We start from the raw sequence: 14,541 nt of genomic DNA on the forward strand, positions 1-14,541 counted from the left end.
TTTCCTCCTCTGTCAAATGAGGTTAATACTTGCCTCACTGGGTTGTTACAAGTATTACATTAGATGATACAAAGAAAAGCACTTCGTAAAGTACAAAGTACTGTACAAATGTGGTGACATAACATTTTATAGTGTGAGTCAAGATTTCTCCCCAGCACACCTCTACTTCCTTATATACTTTGTCTCCTTTACCCCATTCAATCAGTTGCATTAATTGCTACAGGAGAAAGATGATACAAAAACAAAACAAAACAAAGAAAAAACCTAGAAATAAAAATGCGTTTAAGTTTCAAAAGCCCAGGCAGCAAGAAAACTTAGACATTGATGCATCCCCCTCTCCTAGCACAGTCCTAGGGTGTGCGTGGGTGTGACGTGGGCAGATTAATGATGATAGACACCTAGATATGTTTGGAGATCTCAGAGTAGAGAGGATGTGTTACTCTATCTGTCTTTACTGTGGAGCTAGGGGAGGTGGCAAGTCTTGCAGAGTTCCCCTCTGTGTCAAACACGATGCAGCAACAGTAGAGTAGCCATGACCACCTGAGCGTCTAGGCAGTAAGTGCTACTTGGTGCAGGAAGCAACCAGATGTTTTCCTTGTGTCCAGAAGTAATTCAGAGAAAACCAGACAGGACAAAGAGGAGGTAGCTGTGGCCTAGGTGGACCTCAAGACCACCAGACTAGCGAGTAATGAGGATGACTCGGTGGTTACTAGTATGGACTGAGCACCAGATGCTCCTTTCTCATGCAGGGCCTTGGTGCCTGCCCCCTCTCCCCAACATAGGGAAAGAAGGAAGGGGAGGAGGGAGAATTGCCTGACATAATCCTGAATTATGATTCTGTCACCCAGCATGATGGGGGTTCAAAACTAAGTTCTGTTATAGAAATAGCAAGTTAGATCATTGGCACAAAGAATTTGTGAACTCTGGGGGCCGGCCCGGTGGCACAAGCAGTTAAGTGCGCGCGCTCCACTGTGGTGGCCTGGGGTTCGCTGGTTTGGATCCCAGGCGCACACCGATGCACCTCTTGGCAAGCCATGCTGTGGCGGCGTCCCATATAAAGTGGAGGAAGATGGGCACCGATGTTAGCCCAGGGCCAGTCTTCCTCAGCAGAAAAAAAGAGGAAGATTGGCAGATGTTAGGCCAGGGCTGATCTTCCTCACCAAAAAAAAAAAGAATTTGTGAACTCTGAAGGGAGGGACCAAGATGGTGACATAGGAGGCTCCTGGGCTTCCCCCACAAATGCACTGAATGTACAGCTACACGTGGAGCAATTCCCTCTGAGAGAAATCCAGAAACTAGCTGAATGATCCTATACATCAGGTCAATGAGAAAATACTCATATCAAAGTGGGTAGGAAAGGCTGAGACAGACTTTTGCCATAAACCTCACTCCTGGCACAGCACCATACGATGGGGAGGGAATCCCCAACTCTTAGCTTCTCCCTGAGGAGTGAAGGGTTTGGACTGTCCATCTAGCGCCCCAACTTTTAAGACGCTTACCTGAGGGCCAGGCCCCCAAAACACCTAGCTCTGAAAGCTCTGAAAATGGAGTTTGCATCCGCTAGACCTACAGGACTATAGCAAAGAAATAAGCAGCTCCTACTGGGTGTGCAAGCATCTACCAGGGCTCCCCCACCAAGGCTCAGTGCAGAGGGAGCAGGCAAAGAGGCGTGCTGTCAATCTTTCCCTGGAAGGAATTTGACTGCATACTTTACAAGCTGCTGCCTGAGGTCTGGCTTCTAATTTAGCACACATCTAGGGGCTGGCTGTGATCCTACTTAAAGCCCCAAAGAGCTTTCTTTCTGGTTCATTCCAACAATAAAACCAAGTCACCAGTATCTCTCTGGAAGGAGCTTGTCCACACATACAGTACCCCAACATTTATAGTTGCCACCTCTGGGCCCCCAAATTACCTGGCTCTGATAGCCAATGGGGCTTGCAATCATGAGTCCCACAGCACCGTAGAAAATGGAAAGCAGTTTTTAAATAGGTGCAGGAGCACCCCCCCCAACCCCCCGTAGTGGCTATACACCTGGGCTCAGTGCAGAGGGAGCAGGCTCCTCTGATTGGATGAATTCCACTGTCCTGTCTTCAAGTTCACTTATCTCTACAGAATATCAATAAGGAAACTTTAGACTTAAACTATATGTTAGGCTAGATGACCCTAACAGACATATATAGAACATTCCATTCCACAGCAGCAGAACTCCTAGTCTCATGAAATATTTCCCAGGATAGATCATATGTTAGACCATAAAACAAATCTTAATAAATTTAAGAAGAATGAAATCATATCAAGCATCTTTTCAAACCACAAACGGTATGAAACTAGAAATCAATTACAAGAAGAAAACTGGAAAATTCACAAATATGTGGATTAAAAAACATGGTCCTGAAGAGCCAATGGGTAAAAGAAGAAATCAAAAGGAAGATCAAGAAATATCTTGAGACAAGTGCAAATGGAAGCACAACATACCAAAACTTCTTGGATGCAACAAAAGCAGTTCCAAGAGGGAAGTTCATAGTGATAAATACTTACATTAAAAAGAAAGAAAGATCCCCAACAAACAACCTAACTTTACACCTCAAGGAACTAGAAAAAAGCAAACTATGCCCAAATTTAGTAGAAGGAAGGAAATAACAAAGATCAGATTGGGAATAAATGAAATAGAGACTAAAAAGACAATAGAAAAGATAAATGAAACTAAGAGCTGGGTTTTTTTGAAAAGATAAACAAGACAGACAAACCTTTAGCTATACTAAGAAAAAAAGAAAGAAGACTCAAATAAAATCAGAAACAAAAGAGGAGACATTACAACTGATAATATAGAAATACTGAGGATCATAAGAAAATACTATGAACAATTATATACCAACAAATGAGATAATCTAGAAGAAATGGATAAGTTGCTAGAAGCATACAACCCACCAAGACTGAAGCGTGAAGAAATAGAAAATCTGAACAGATCAATTGTTAGTAAGGAGACTGAATCAAAAATCAAAACCTCTCAACAAACAAAAGTGCAGGACCCGATGGCTTCACTGGTGAATTATGCCTAACAGTCAAAGAAGAATTAATACCAATCCTTCTCAAACTCTTCCAAAAAATAGAAGAGGATGAAAAACTTCTAAACTCATTTTACAAAGCCGGAATTACCTTGATGCCAAGCCAGATGAAGATATTACAAGAAAAGAAAATTACAAGCCAATGTCCATGATGAACATAGATTCAAAAATCCTCAACAAAATATTAGCAAACCAAGTTCAACAGTAAATTAAAAGGATCATACACTATCAAGTGGGATTTATTTCAGGGATGCAAGGCTGGTTCAACATATGCAAATCAATATATGTGATACACCACATTAACAAAATGAAGGATACAAATCATATAGTCATCTCAATAGATGGAGAAAAAGCATTTGACAAAATTCAACATCCTTTCATGATAAAAACTCCTAAGAAACTGGGTATAGGAGGAATGTACCTCAACATAATATAGGCCGTGTATGCCAATCCCACAGCTAACATCATACTCAACAGTGAAAAGCTGAAAGCTTTTCCTCTAAGATCAGGAACAAGATAAGGATGCCCACTCTAGCCACTTTTATTCAACGTAGTCCTAGAAGTCCTAGCGGGAGAAATTAGACAAGAAAAAGAAATGAGTCATCCAAGTCACAAAGGAAGAAGTAATGTTGTTTCTGTTTGCAGATGACATGGTCGTATATATAGAAAACCCTAAAGACTATCAAAAACTTGTTAGAACTAATAAACAAATTCAGTAAAGTTGCAGGATACAATATCAATATACAAAAATCAGTTCTGTTTCTATATACTAACAATGAACTATCAGAGAAATTAAGAAAACAATTCCATTTACAATAGTATCAAAAACAATAAAATACTTAGGAATAAATTTAACCAAGGAAGTGAAAATCTGTGCACTGAAAAGTATAAAACATTGTTGAAAGAAATTGAAAAAGACACAAACAGCGGAAAAGATATTCTGCTTTCACGGATTGAAAGAAATAGAATTGTTAAAATGTCCAAACTAACCAAAGTGACCTACAGATTCAGTGCAATTGCTGTCAAAATTCCAAAGGCATTATTCACAGATATAGAGAAAACAATCCTAAAATTCATATGGAACCACAAAAGACCCCAAATAGCCAAAAGCAATCTTGAAAAAGAAGAACAAAGCTGGAGGTATCACAATTCCTGATTTCAAACTATACTACAAAGTGATATTAATCAAAACAGTATGGTGTTGGTATAAAAACAGACACATAGATCAATGGAACAGAGTAGAAAGCCCAGAAATAAACCCATGCATATATCGTCAGTTAATTTATGACAAAGGAGCCAAGAATAGACAATGCGGAAAGGGTAGTCTCTTCAGTAAATGGTGTTGGGAAAACTGGAAATCCACATGCAAAATAATGCAACTGGATCGCTATTTTACACCTTACACAAAAAGCAACTCAAAATGGATTAACGACTTGAATGTAAAAGCTGGAACAGTAAAACTCCTAGAAGAAAACAGGGGGTAAACTCCTTGACATTGGTGTTCGCAATGATTTTTTGGATTTGACACCAAAAGCAAAAGAAACAAAATAAAAAATAAACAAATGGGACTGCATTAAACTAAAAAGCTTCTGCACAGCAAAGGAAATCATCAACAAAAAGTCAACCTATGGAATGGGATAAAATATTTGCAAACCGTATGTCTGAGAAGGGGTTAACATCCAAACTATCAAAGAACTCATACAGCTCAATAGAAAAAACACCCAACAAGTAACCCAATAAGAAAATTAGCAAAGGACCTGAATAGACATTTTTCCAACGAAGACATACAGATGGCCAACAGGTACATAAAAAAATGCTCAATACCAGTAATCATCAGGGAAATGAAAATCAAAACCATAATGAGATATCACCTCACACCTGTTAGGTCTATTTTCAAAAAGACAAGAGATAACAAATGCTGGCCAGGATGTGGAGAAAAGGGAACTCTTGTACACTGTTGGTAGGACTGTAAATTGGTGCAGCCACTATGGAAAGCAGTATGGAAGTTCCTCAAAAAATTAAAAATAGAACTCCTATATAATTCAGCAGTCTCATTTCTGGTTATATATCCAAAAGAAATGAAATCATTATCTAAAGAGATGTATGTACTCCCATGTTCATTGCAGCATTATTCACCATAGCCAAGGTATGAAAACAACTTAAGTGTCTGTCAACAGAAGAATGAATAAACAAAATATAGTATATATATACACACACATAACAGAATATTATTCAGCCATGAGAAAGAAGGAAATCCTACCATTTGGGACAACATGGGTGAACCTGGAAAGCACTATGCTAAGTGAAATAAGCCAGACAGAGAAAGACGAATACTGATGGTGTCACTTATATGTAGAAACTTAAAAAAAAAAAAGTTGAACTCATAGAAACAGAGAGTAGAATGATGGTTGCCAGGGCCCGGGTGGTGGGGGACATAAGAAGCTGGTAAAAGGTTACAAACTTTCAGTTATAAGATGAATAAGGTCTGAGGATCTCATATACAGCATGGTGACTATAGTTGGTAACTCTTAGCAAAGAGAGTAGAATTAAGTGTTTTCACCAAAAAAAAAAAAAGGTAAATATGTGAGGTGATGGATGTGTTTGTTAACTTGATGGTGGAATCCTTTCACAATGCATATGTATGTAAAATCACCACATTGTACACTTTAAATATATTACAATTTTATATGTCAATTCTACCTCAATAAAACTGAAAAAAGAAAAAGAATTTGTGAACACAAAATTCCAAGGGAATGAGATGTATAACAGGCAAGTTTTTGGTAGAAGGGAGCACAGTTTCAGGTAGAAAGTCATGGTTCCAGGGTGGGAGGTTCTGGAAATGTTCTCACGTAGTATGTCTGTCTTCCTGCTAACAAGAAAAGTGAGCTTCTAGATGGGAGGACTATTGGAGTCATCGTCTTGCTCCCATGGTCTAGCACAGTTCTCTGTAAGGACACTGTGTGTGTGTGTTGAATGGATGAATTCTGGAGGGAGGGAACAGGGAGAGTGGAGAAACGGACATTGGAGATTGACTCTCCTCCTTTAGAGCTCTGTCTGCTGCATGCCATGAGCTCAGGGGTCACAGGCTGATCTGACATTCTAGTGAGTTCTCTCCTCTCGATACTCAGCTGAGTACTGAGCTCCAGGAAGCTGCTGCGTCGAGGTTTGGGTGTGCTATACACCTCTGAGGCCGTCCATACATAAGGGCCACTTCATCCCGCTCTCTTGGCAGAAATAACAGACCCATGAGTCAAGTAACCAACCTTCTCTCTGTTGATTTAGAGCCTAGAGACGCTGTGTCGTTCAGAGGTGACTTTCATCCTGAGGGTGCATATCTCTCCTGCAGTTAAAATTGTCCTCCATCTCCATTTCCTCCTGTGATCACTTGTAAAGTCTCTTCAAAAACACGTGACTTTTTATTGACAAAATGAAAAATCTGAAGCAAATTGTGTAAGTTAGGGTTCAATCAGAGAACCAGGACCAGTAGAAAATGTATATGTATATATATTATATATAACTAATGTAATTTTTGGATGTTAATTACAGGTATTATGCAATTCTGTAATCATGTAATATGTATAGATATAGATCTATATAGATCTGTGTATATTACAGGTATTACGCACTTGTGAGAGCTGGTTCAACAGTCTCTGGAAGGCTATTGCCTTCATCCGATGCTGAAGCTGGACGTCTGCAGTGCGGGCAGGCAGGAAGGGAAGATGGTCGTGAAGAGGGGGAGAGTAAGGACAAGCTGGAACCCGTGAGGATAGACTAGAACTCATGTCAGTCTCTCACTGCCCCCAACTCTGATGATGGCGGGTCCTCCGGGAAAAGCTGGTGTCCTTTGTCACAGAACACACGCCTGAAGCTGGAAGTTGAAGGAGGGCCGCACACCAAAGAGGGGAACCAGCAGATAAGCTACCTCCACACCCACCTCCAGAGCATAAATACTATGGCTGCTGCTTCACTCCCACTCTCCAAATCTCAGGCAAAGTAGCTCTCGTGGCCCTGACTGGACACCTACAGTCTAAGCAAGTTGACATATTACAAAGCCACTGGACAATAATGCCAAGTTTTCATAAAGCGAGGCAGTTGGTACGCAGGTGTTTGTTATGTGTCTGTGTATTCTCATTGTATGTTTGAAATAATTTACAATTTGAAAATAGTTTCAGATGTGAAGCCATTTACATTTGTTGTAGAACTCCTGAGAAAACAATGTCAAAATCCACCCCCTACCAAAGAAAGTTGACTTTTTGAAACCAGTTAAAACATTATGTAAATAAGTAGCCTTTCCAGTGAATAAATTAACAGGCCGGGTGGAAACGATCCTGGCGATTCCAATTTCATCTGTCTTCTTAAGTGTTTGCAAAGTAATACCATACCTTAACATTAGCAGAAGAGATATAAGATAGGTTTTTGCTTGAAATTGGATTCCTAGGTACTCATTACGCAAAATTAAACTGCTGCCGTTACACAGAATTAACTATGTAGCTTGTAAACCTGAACAAATAGACAAGTATTTCACATCTTCACCGTTTTGGGTTTTTTTTGTGAAAACTTATACATTTAAAAAAATTGTATGAATATTTCATAATATGCAAATGCTGAAGCAAAATACTGTTTGAAGTATTTTAATAATTCTTATTGGTCTCAACAATTAAGCACAAAGCTGGCTTTGAGATCAAATTCTATTACATTATAAGCTACTCTACCAAACTATAAGCCAAAATTATAATTAAGAATAGTCCAAACTAAAGCCACTGTTGAGACCCTATTTTCTAAACAATTAGGAAAAATAACAGACACCGGGTTCTTCAGCTCTGTAAACTTTGATGCAATCTAGGCCCTCATTTCAAAGTCAAAATACATCATTCCACCGCTGAGAACGTGCACTCTTGAAGCAGTTGATTGGATCAATTCTACCTGTCATTTTCTCTAGTTACTGTGCTCCGAGGTTTAAAAAGCCTCCACTCTTCCCTCCTTGTTCTGTAATCCTACCAGCTGGAGATAACTTCTGTTAACATTTTGCTATATATGCCTTCACACTTTTTTCTGTGAGGCACATATTGAATAGGACCCATTTAAAAATGAATTGCTTTGTACGATATTTATATGATGACTAAACTTGGGTAATTTTTGAAAACATTTTTTTGTTTTCAAATTATACGTACCACCAAAGATTTGGAAATGCTAATGTTTCTGCAAAATTTAAACTTAGAAAAATAACCAAAAAAATAAAAAGTGATAATTAACAAATATGTTCAAATGAGCAGAGTTGTTGTTACCTGCATTCAAAGGTAGAATACCCACTCCTCCCCCAAAAACACCCCAAATCCAAACAACATAATTAAAACTTGGTATGAGTAAAGACAAGATTATTGTGTTTCATTTAAGCATACCACCTGACACCTTTTGAGCGTTAAATACAGAGAGATGGCTCCTTTTGATTGCTAGTTATTATCTATTGATAGAGACACTGAAATTAAGTTCCTAAGACTGGGTTGGAAGAACAAAAAACTAATGTATTTGAAATGGGCGAAAATAATTTGAACTGTACTTTTGAAACAGTAGAATGAACAAAATTCATGAATAACCAACCATCATTCTATCTATGGAAAATTTGTGGCAATTTATCATTTTGTATACATCTGTCCTCTAACCAATTTCCCCAAGACAGAACATCAGTACGACCCAATGCCTATTGTCCTCTGGCTGCTCCTTATAACCCCTCCAGTGATTATTCCTATACAGGTGCCCTGCTGAGTGACAGAAAAGAAATAAGAGAATCCCACGATCTCTACCCAGATTGGGGTGGGGTTGCCTTTGCTGTTCCACTGGGGTCATGGACTGCTTAGTCAATTCAAAGCTCGTAACCATTATTTTAAAAGCATCATCATTTACGTTGTTTCTCCGAGGCATATGGTGGCCTGAGCTCTGTGGAAAGTGGGCTACAGGATCACTTTGAGTTATTTAGAGGGCCCCTTGAGAACTGTTGTTGGGATGAAGAATCTTTTGCTGGGAAGGGCTAGTGGAATGAATTGAAAATAACAGAAGGGTCAGAGTATCCATATGTGGTGTGGAGGTGAAGGCAACATGTGGATTGTTTTAAGAATCAAGGCTCCTACGTTATCAGTATTGGCCAGGAAGGCCCTCTTGCTGTCTGTATTTCGAGGGATTTACAAATGTATCTGGGAGACATTTTCACACACCAAGGGAAGCTAGAGGTGGGGAGGAACTAGCCTGATTCCTGGCGGGAAGGGGGGTGAGGGGTGAGGAGAGAATGGGAGTACACGTGTGTGCAGGGAGAGGCGACAAGAGAGATGACTGTGAAATAACACGGTTCCATTCTTTGGCCCTCCTCGAAGAGTTCTTCATTTTCAAGCTGTATTTACACATTTTGACTTATTTGAAAATGACCTTTATGGGTTTTTTCCCTCCAGTATTACTTAAGATTCTTCTTCAAATTGATACACTTTCAAATGTCTAATAATACATCCTTTAGCCTCATTCTAAAGCAGTGATGTTGAAATCACGTTTGTGCTTTTATTTTTTCTGACGCATATTAAAATAAACAACATGTTATTAAAATAAAAAATGTGGATCCCTGTTCCCCTAAAGTCGTCTTGAGGTCTGCTCCTAGTGCATGCCCCACACTTTGTGAAAAGCTGCCCTAACACAGTCCTCCAAAGAACAGGGGTTCAAAGTCGCGAAGCTACTTAGTGTGATGGAAGCAATCCCTGATAGGCCGAGACGTGTGAGCTTGGGTGTTGGGTAAAAAGTGTGAGCTTTTAAGCAGGCTCCCAGGAAAATGCCTCGGTTCCTCTCAGGAGTCCTCAACCCCTGGGGTCAGCCGGAGAGGACAGCTTTAACCTGCCACCTGGAAACCAGCCTAATGAGAATTTCCTGGCTTGAGATTGCCCTACCCTAATGAAAACCCCGTAACAGGACCCTGAGGCTCGCCTCAAATGTTAAGGCAATTCTTTGTGTAATTGGCTCGGGTGGTATCAAATAAGAGCCAGGAAAATAGAGGCTGAGAAAAGGGGGTATGGCAGGAGGTTGGGTCAGAGCAGGCAAGTCTCTGATAGCTTGTTTATTTTTAGAAAAAAAGCTTGAAAATGGGTCTGTTTGTGCTCAACTAGCATAGCAAGTCTCCTTAGCTTTATAGCCACGGTAGTCTCATATTTTTTCTGTCTTGTACAAGTTGCTTTTACTTAAGTCTCCCTTATGGCAATCTAACATCCAGTGGCAGAAAACACATAAGCAAGAATGATCTTATGCTGGCGAAAATCTCTTCACATTCATTTCAGAAAATTCGCTGAAAAAATCCTAGCCTGACAATGCCATATATTTGTGCTTTTTTTTCCCCAACCTGTTTTCCCTGTTGTCTCGTGCACAACACGAGTGTGGCTCGCTTGGTGCTTGATAGGACCAGAAATCTTTCTAAAAGCCCTCGGTCCCCAAATTGCTCTTATCCCTCTACCTTGCTGAGAACAAAACACAGCCACACATCAGCAGATGGTGAGAAACGTGTCTTTATTGGATGATTTTTAAAGGCGTTGTCTGCTGAGGGCCTAACAGGGGTCATCAGGGCATACCCACCACCAAAAGGTCATCAGTGACAGTCATCACCTCAAAAATAATGAGCAGATTGCAGAAGCATTTCGGGGGAAATTAATAAATAAATTAGGGGGAGGGTATAGAGTTTCCCATTCCTGGGGCTTTGGAGGCCTTCCAGCTGATTGTGTCTATCTCCATAGTCTGGGGTCTTTAAGAATGCACCATTTCCTGGAATTCTAGAACAGAAGAGGTGAGAGCAGAGTCATTGGAGATGGCTCAGTTCTTTACAAACATGCTATGGCCCATGAGAGTTTTGAAGAGGAAAGGAAATGCAGCAAATTGTCAGATGATGGGCATGGCCCCCTCAAAGGGCACAAAAGGGAGAAAAAATGTCACTGATTGCAGGTCCATATAGTCCATAGTGCTTCATCTTCCTGCATAATCTAATTTAACAAATATCTTTAGCTTTGCAATAGAGCCCTTGTATTAGATCTTGTCAACCCAGTCATTTCTCTCTGACAATGAATGAATTTGGTATAATGGCCCATCACAATCTGGGATCATTCAACTTTTTGCTGGTCAATTTAAGACAGAAATGGGAGATTTTCTTCTATTCTGTAGCTACATTTTGCATATTTAGGAAACATTTAATAGAGTGGGACTTGGAACTAACTTTCTCTATTGAACTCTAACCCTACCCCCAAAAGTTTGTTACTAAAATAAAGATAATAATGTTAATAATAATAATAATAATGTGTGGGGCCGGCCCAGTGGCATAGTGGTTAAGTGCACGCGCTCTACTGCATAGGCCCGGGGTTTGCACGTTCAGATCCCAGGTGTGCACTGGCGCACCGCTTGTCAAGCCATGCTGTGGTGGTATCCCATATAAAGTAGAGGAAGATGGGCACGAATGTTAGCCCAGGGCCAATTTTCCTCAGCCAAAAAAAAAAGGAGGAAGATTGGCATCAGATGTTAGCTCAGGGCTGATCTTCCCCACAGAAAAAAATAATAATAATAATCACAGGGGCCGGCCCAGTGGTGTAGCGGTTAAGTGCGTGCACTCCGCTGTGGTGGCCCAGGGTTCGGATCCCGGGCACACACCGACGCACTGCTTATCAAGCCATGCCGAGGCAACGTCCCGTATAAAGTGGAGGAAGATGGGCACGGATTTTAGCCCAGGGCCAATCTTCCTCAGCAAAAAGAGGAGGATTGGCAGATGTTAGCTCAGGACTGATCTTCCTCACATACACACACACACACAAAATAATAATAATAATAGTAATAGTAATAATAATAATAATAATGTGTAGATGCTACAGATTGGAATTGAAAACTAGGGATTCACCTTATGTTTATTAGCAAGCTTTGCCTATTTGGAAGTCTTTCATGGTTAGGTTTAAATAAACCAATCTTTCCTCACCTAAACTATTTTTCTGAGCTATTTATAGAAGCTACATTAACTCCAACGTAGTAAATTATAGTGGTATCATTTTGAATAGGTTTTTAAAATAAGGATCTGAAGTAGCAGTTTTTAATTTCAAATTAGTACCGCCATAAGGACCACACGTAAGCCCTTCTGAGTTGGCATGCACCAAGTAGCTAACAGGCGTGTAAACAACATGACAAAATCAGGTGAAAATAATCCTACAGCCATGCAATTATGCTAATATTGGCATATAGGGCTTTGCACACAGAAGACTCCATAAATGGTGGTTGATTTATTTGTTCTCTAGTATTGTCCATTTGATGGGCTAATGTCCAATAAAACGTATTTGGTTGAACCCTTGAAAGCTAAGAGGTTTTTCTACTCAATTCAATAGCTGTGGTATGAGATGCACTTGAGGATTTCAATCCTTCCCTTAGTCAGAAGGGGTCAAATCCCAGTGGTGGAAATTCCTTACATATTTTCAAGGTGCATTAGGGTGTCTTGGCCTAGCTAGTTGCCCTAGGGGACTAGGTAGTTGCCAAATGGCCAGGCAACTAGCTAGTCCCCTAGTCAGGAGAAGGATATTTTCTGGTTCATATACAATCACCAGCAAGACCAGCTTCTATGTGCATCCCCAGGCATCATGCCAGAGTCTTTACACACATCATTTGCACCCTCATTTTAGTCCCATTTTACAGGTGAGAAGACTAAGTCTCAGCAAGGTTAAGAAAGAGGGATTTTGACCCATATGTATCTGATCTCACGGCCCAAGCTCCCCGGATGTTCCCTCAGCTAGTCTTTTATGCTATGTTACAGGTGCGAACATACCATCAGCCCCAATTTTTCCATCGCCATCGTTATCTGCAGCTGCCATCAAGGACTTGGTTTCTGACTCGGTCAGTTCTCTAGCACCACTCTCAAACTTCTGGAGGAAAAACCTACAGGATAACAACATTGATGGGAATTTCCTGAAAGACCATACATCTCTGTGCTTACCTTTCTTTTTCTCTTGAAGCAAACCATTTGTTCCCAGCAATTGCAATAATCAGTCAAAGTTTTAGCAAGCAAAGATTTCCTTCACTGTAGAAACTAATGGTGGGCATTTTGTTTTCAAAAGTTTATTCAGGGTTTTGTTGATAACTCCATTTGCCAAAGAAAAACCCTAAAACTAATGAATTTTTGCACCTACGGTTTTCGGTGCCCATATTTAGTGCTTCACATGGATAGATGTGCAGCCAACTGACTCATGTTCTTCCCTTTCATGAGGCTCTGCCGAATGCCCAGCATCAAGGCTGGCCACTGAAGAAATACTGAGCAAACAGGCCTCTACTGCACCCCAGCCCCACTAGCAATTTTGGGGGTGCCAGACAGACTTAGGACTAAGCTTACTTAAGCTCTTCTTCATCCAGGTATCCACTCTGGTCGTTGTCTATGAACCGAAAAACATCCTTCACCTGACTAGCCGACATCTTGGAGAGGCCCGATGTCTGGAAGAATTTTTGGGGTTCAAAAGTATCTGGGTCTGAAGAACAGAGAATGGGTTATTCTGACGCTCATTGGATCACAGTCTGTATTTGGGTCAAGGTGCTGAAAACATAGGTTATTAAAAGTACTTTTCATAATATCAATGAGCTACAGAGATGCCCTATTCAAAAATTTTTTCAAAAGACAAAGAGGGATGTGACTGGTCCAAGATTTTGAGGCAGCCAAGACCGGCTGGCTTTGTGATACTATCTCCCAGCCCCTTCCTCAGCTTTCCCTCTCCATTTGACTGTCCGTCTCCACTTCTCTTTTCTCCTCCCCTCTGTGCCTCCCCCTGCCCCTTTTATAGGTTCTGTATCCAAGACTCCAGCATCCCTAGTCTAATTGATGGGAGCAAATGCAATCATTGGATTCAAACAGCCTACATGGCATCTACTGATTTCTTTTTTCACTTTTACTAAGTTTCTTTTGCCTTACAGAAATGTAATCATATGCTCAGATCTCATATCCCTGTAACTTTAGTTTTTTAGTTAATAACAGTTTGATTCTGTGATCCCATGAATTTTCAGCAACGTCCACATTTTAATTTTTGTGGCTTTGCTGGAGGAGTGAATACGTGAGAAATGCCCACCCCGCCTCATTTGCCCTTCACCTTGGCACTCCTGCAGGGCCGCCGCAATGTCGTCCGCACTGAGGACGTCTGTGATGCTCATTTTCCACCTGTTCACAGAATAAACGAGACATGGTCAAGGGCAAGCAGGAACGTGCACGTCTGGGGGACCACACCCTCCTAGGCCTCCTGAAACTGTGTCTTTGTCGAGAATTTTTAAAATGTGATAAGCGCCGTATTGTATTAAGTGATGGGACAGAATATCCAAATAAAAACCAAATACGGAAAAGATCCCAGCCCCCTTTGTTCTCAATGTCCCTCTCCTGAATATACTCCAAACATGAAATTAAAAAATGCAGACTAAAGAACAATCTGACTCTGTTTTCCTAGTAAAAAATTAT

At 40.6% G+C, this 14,541-nt stretch overlaps 1 protein-coding gene across 1 annotated transcript; it reads right to left on the reverse strand.

Annotated features, from left to right (window-relative positions):
- Positions 1–10,832: 10,832 nt before the first annotated feature.
- Positions 10,833–14,243, reverse strand: LOC101387090 (oncomodulin). The gene is made up of 4 exons (XM_004440855.3): positions 14,183–14,243; positions 13,438–13,570; positions 12,877–12,986; positions 10,833–10,858 (listed from the first exon to the last, which is right to left on the reverse strand). The coding sequence occupies exons 1-4, from the start codon at positions 14,241–14,243 to the stop codon at positions 10,833–10,835; spliced, it is 330 nt and encodes a 109-aa protein (XP_004440912.1).
- Between the last annotated feature and the right edge of the window lie 298 nt (positions 14,244–14,541).

Source organism: Ceratotherium simum, chromosome 26, assembly GCF_057802395.1.
Source record: "Ceratotherium simum simum isolate JZ-2026a chromosome 26, ASM5780239v1, whole genome shotgun sequence".
Classification (NCBI taxonomy): Eukaryota; Metazoa; Chordata; class Mammalia; order Perissodactyla; family Rhinocerotidae; genus Ceratotherium; species Ceratotherium simum.

What these genes read in the sequence shown, in the direction of transcription:
- LOC101387090 (XM_004440855.3), bottom strand. Translation starts at nt 14,243, where the DNA reads ATGAGCATCACAGACGTCCTCAGTGCGGACGACATTGCGGCGGCCCTG. An exon ending in CTGGATGAAGAAGAGCTTAA is followed by an intron (nt 12,987 to 13,437) that starts GTAAGCTTAGTC and finishes GTTATCCTGTAG; the next exon opens with GTTTTTCCTCCAGAAGTTTG. An exon ending in TGGAAAAATTGGGGCTGATG is followed by an intron (nt 10,859 to 12,876) that starts GTATGTTCGCAC and finishes CTTCTGTTCTAG; the next exon opens with AATTCCAGGAAATGGTGCAT.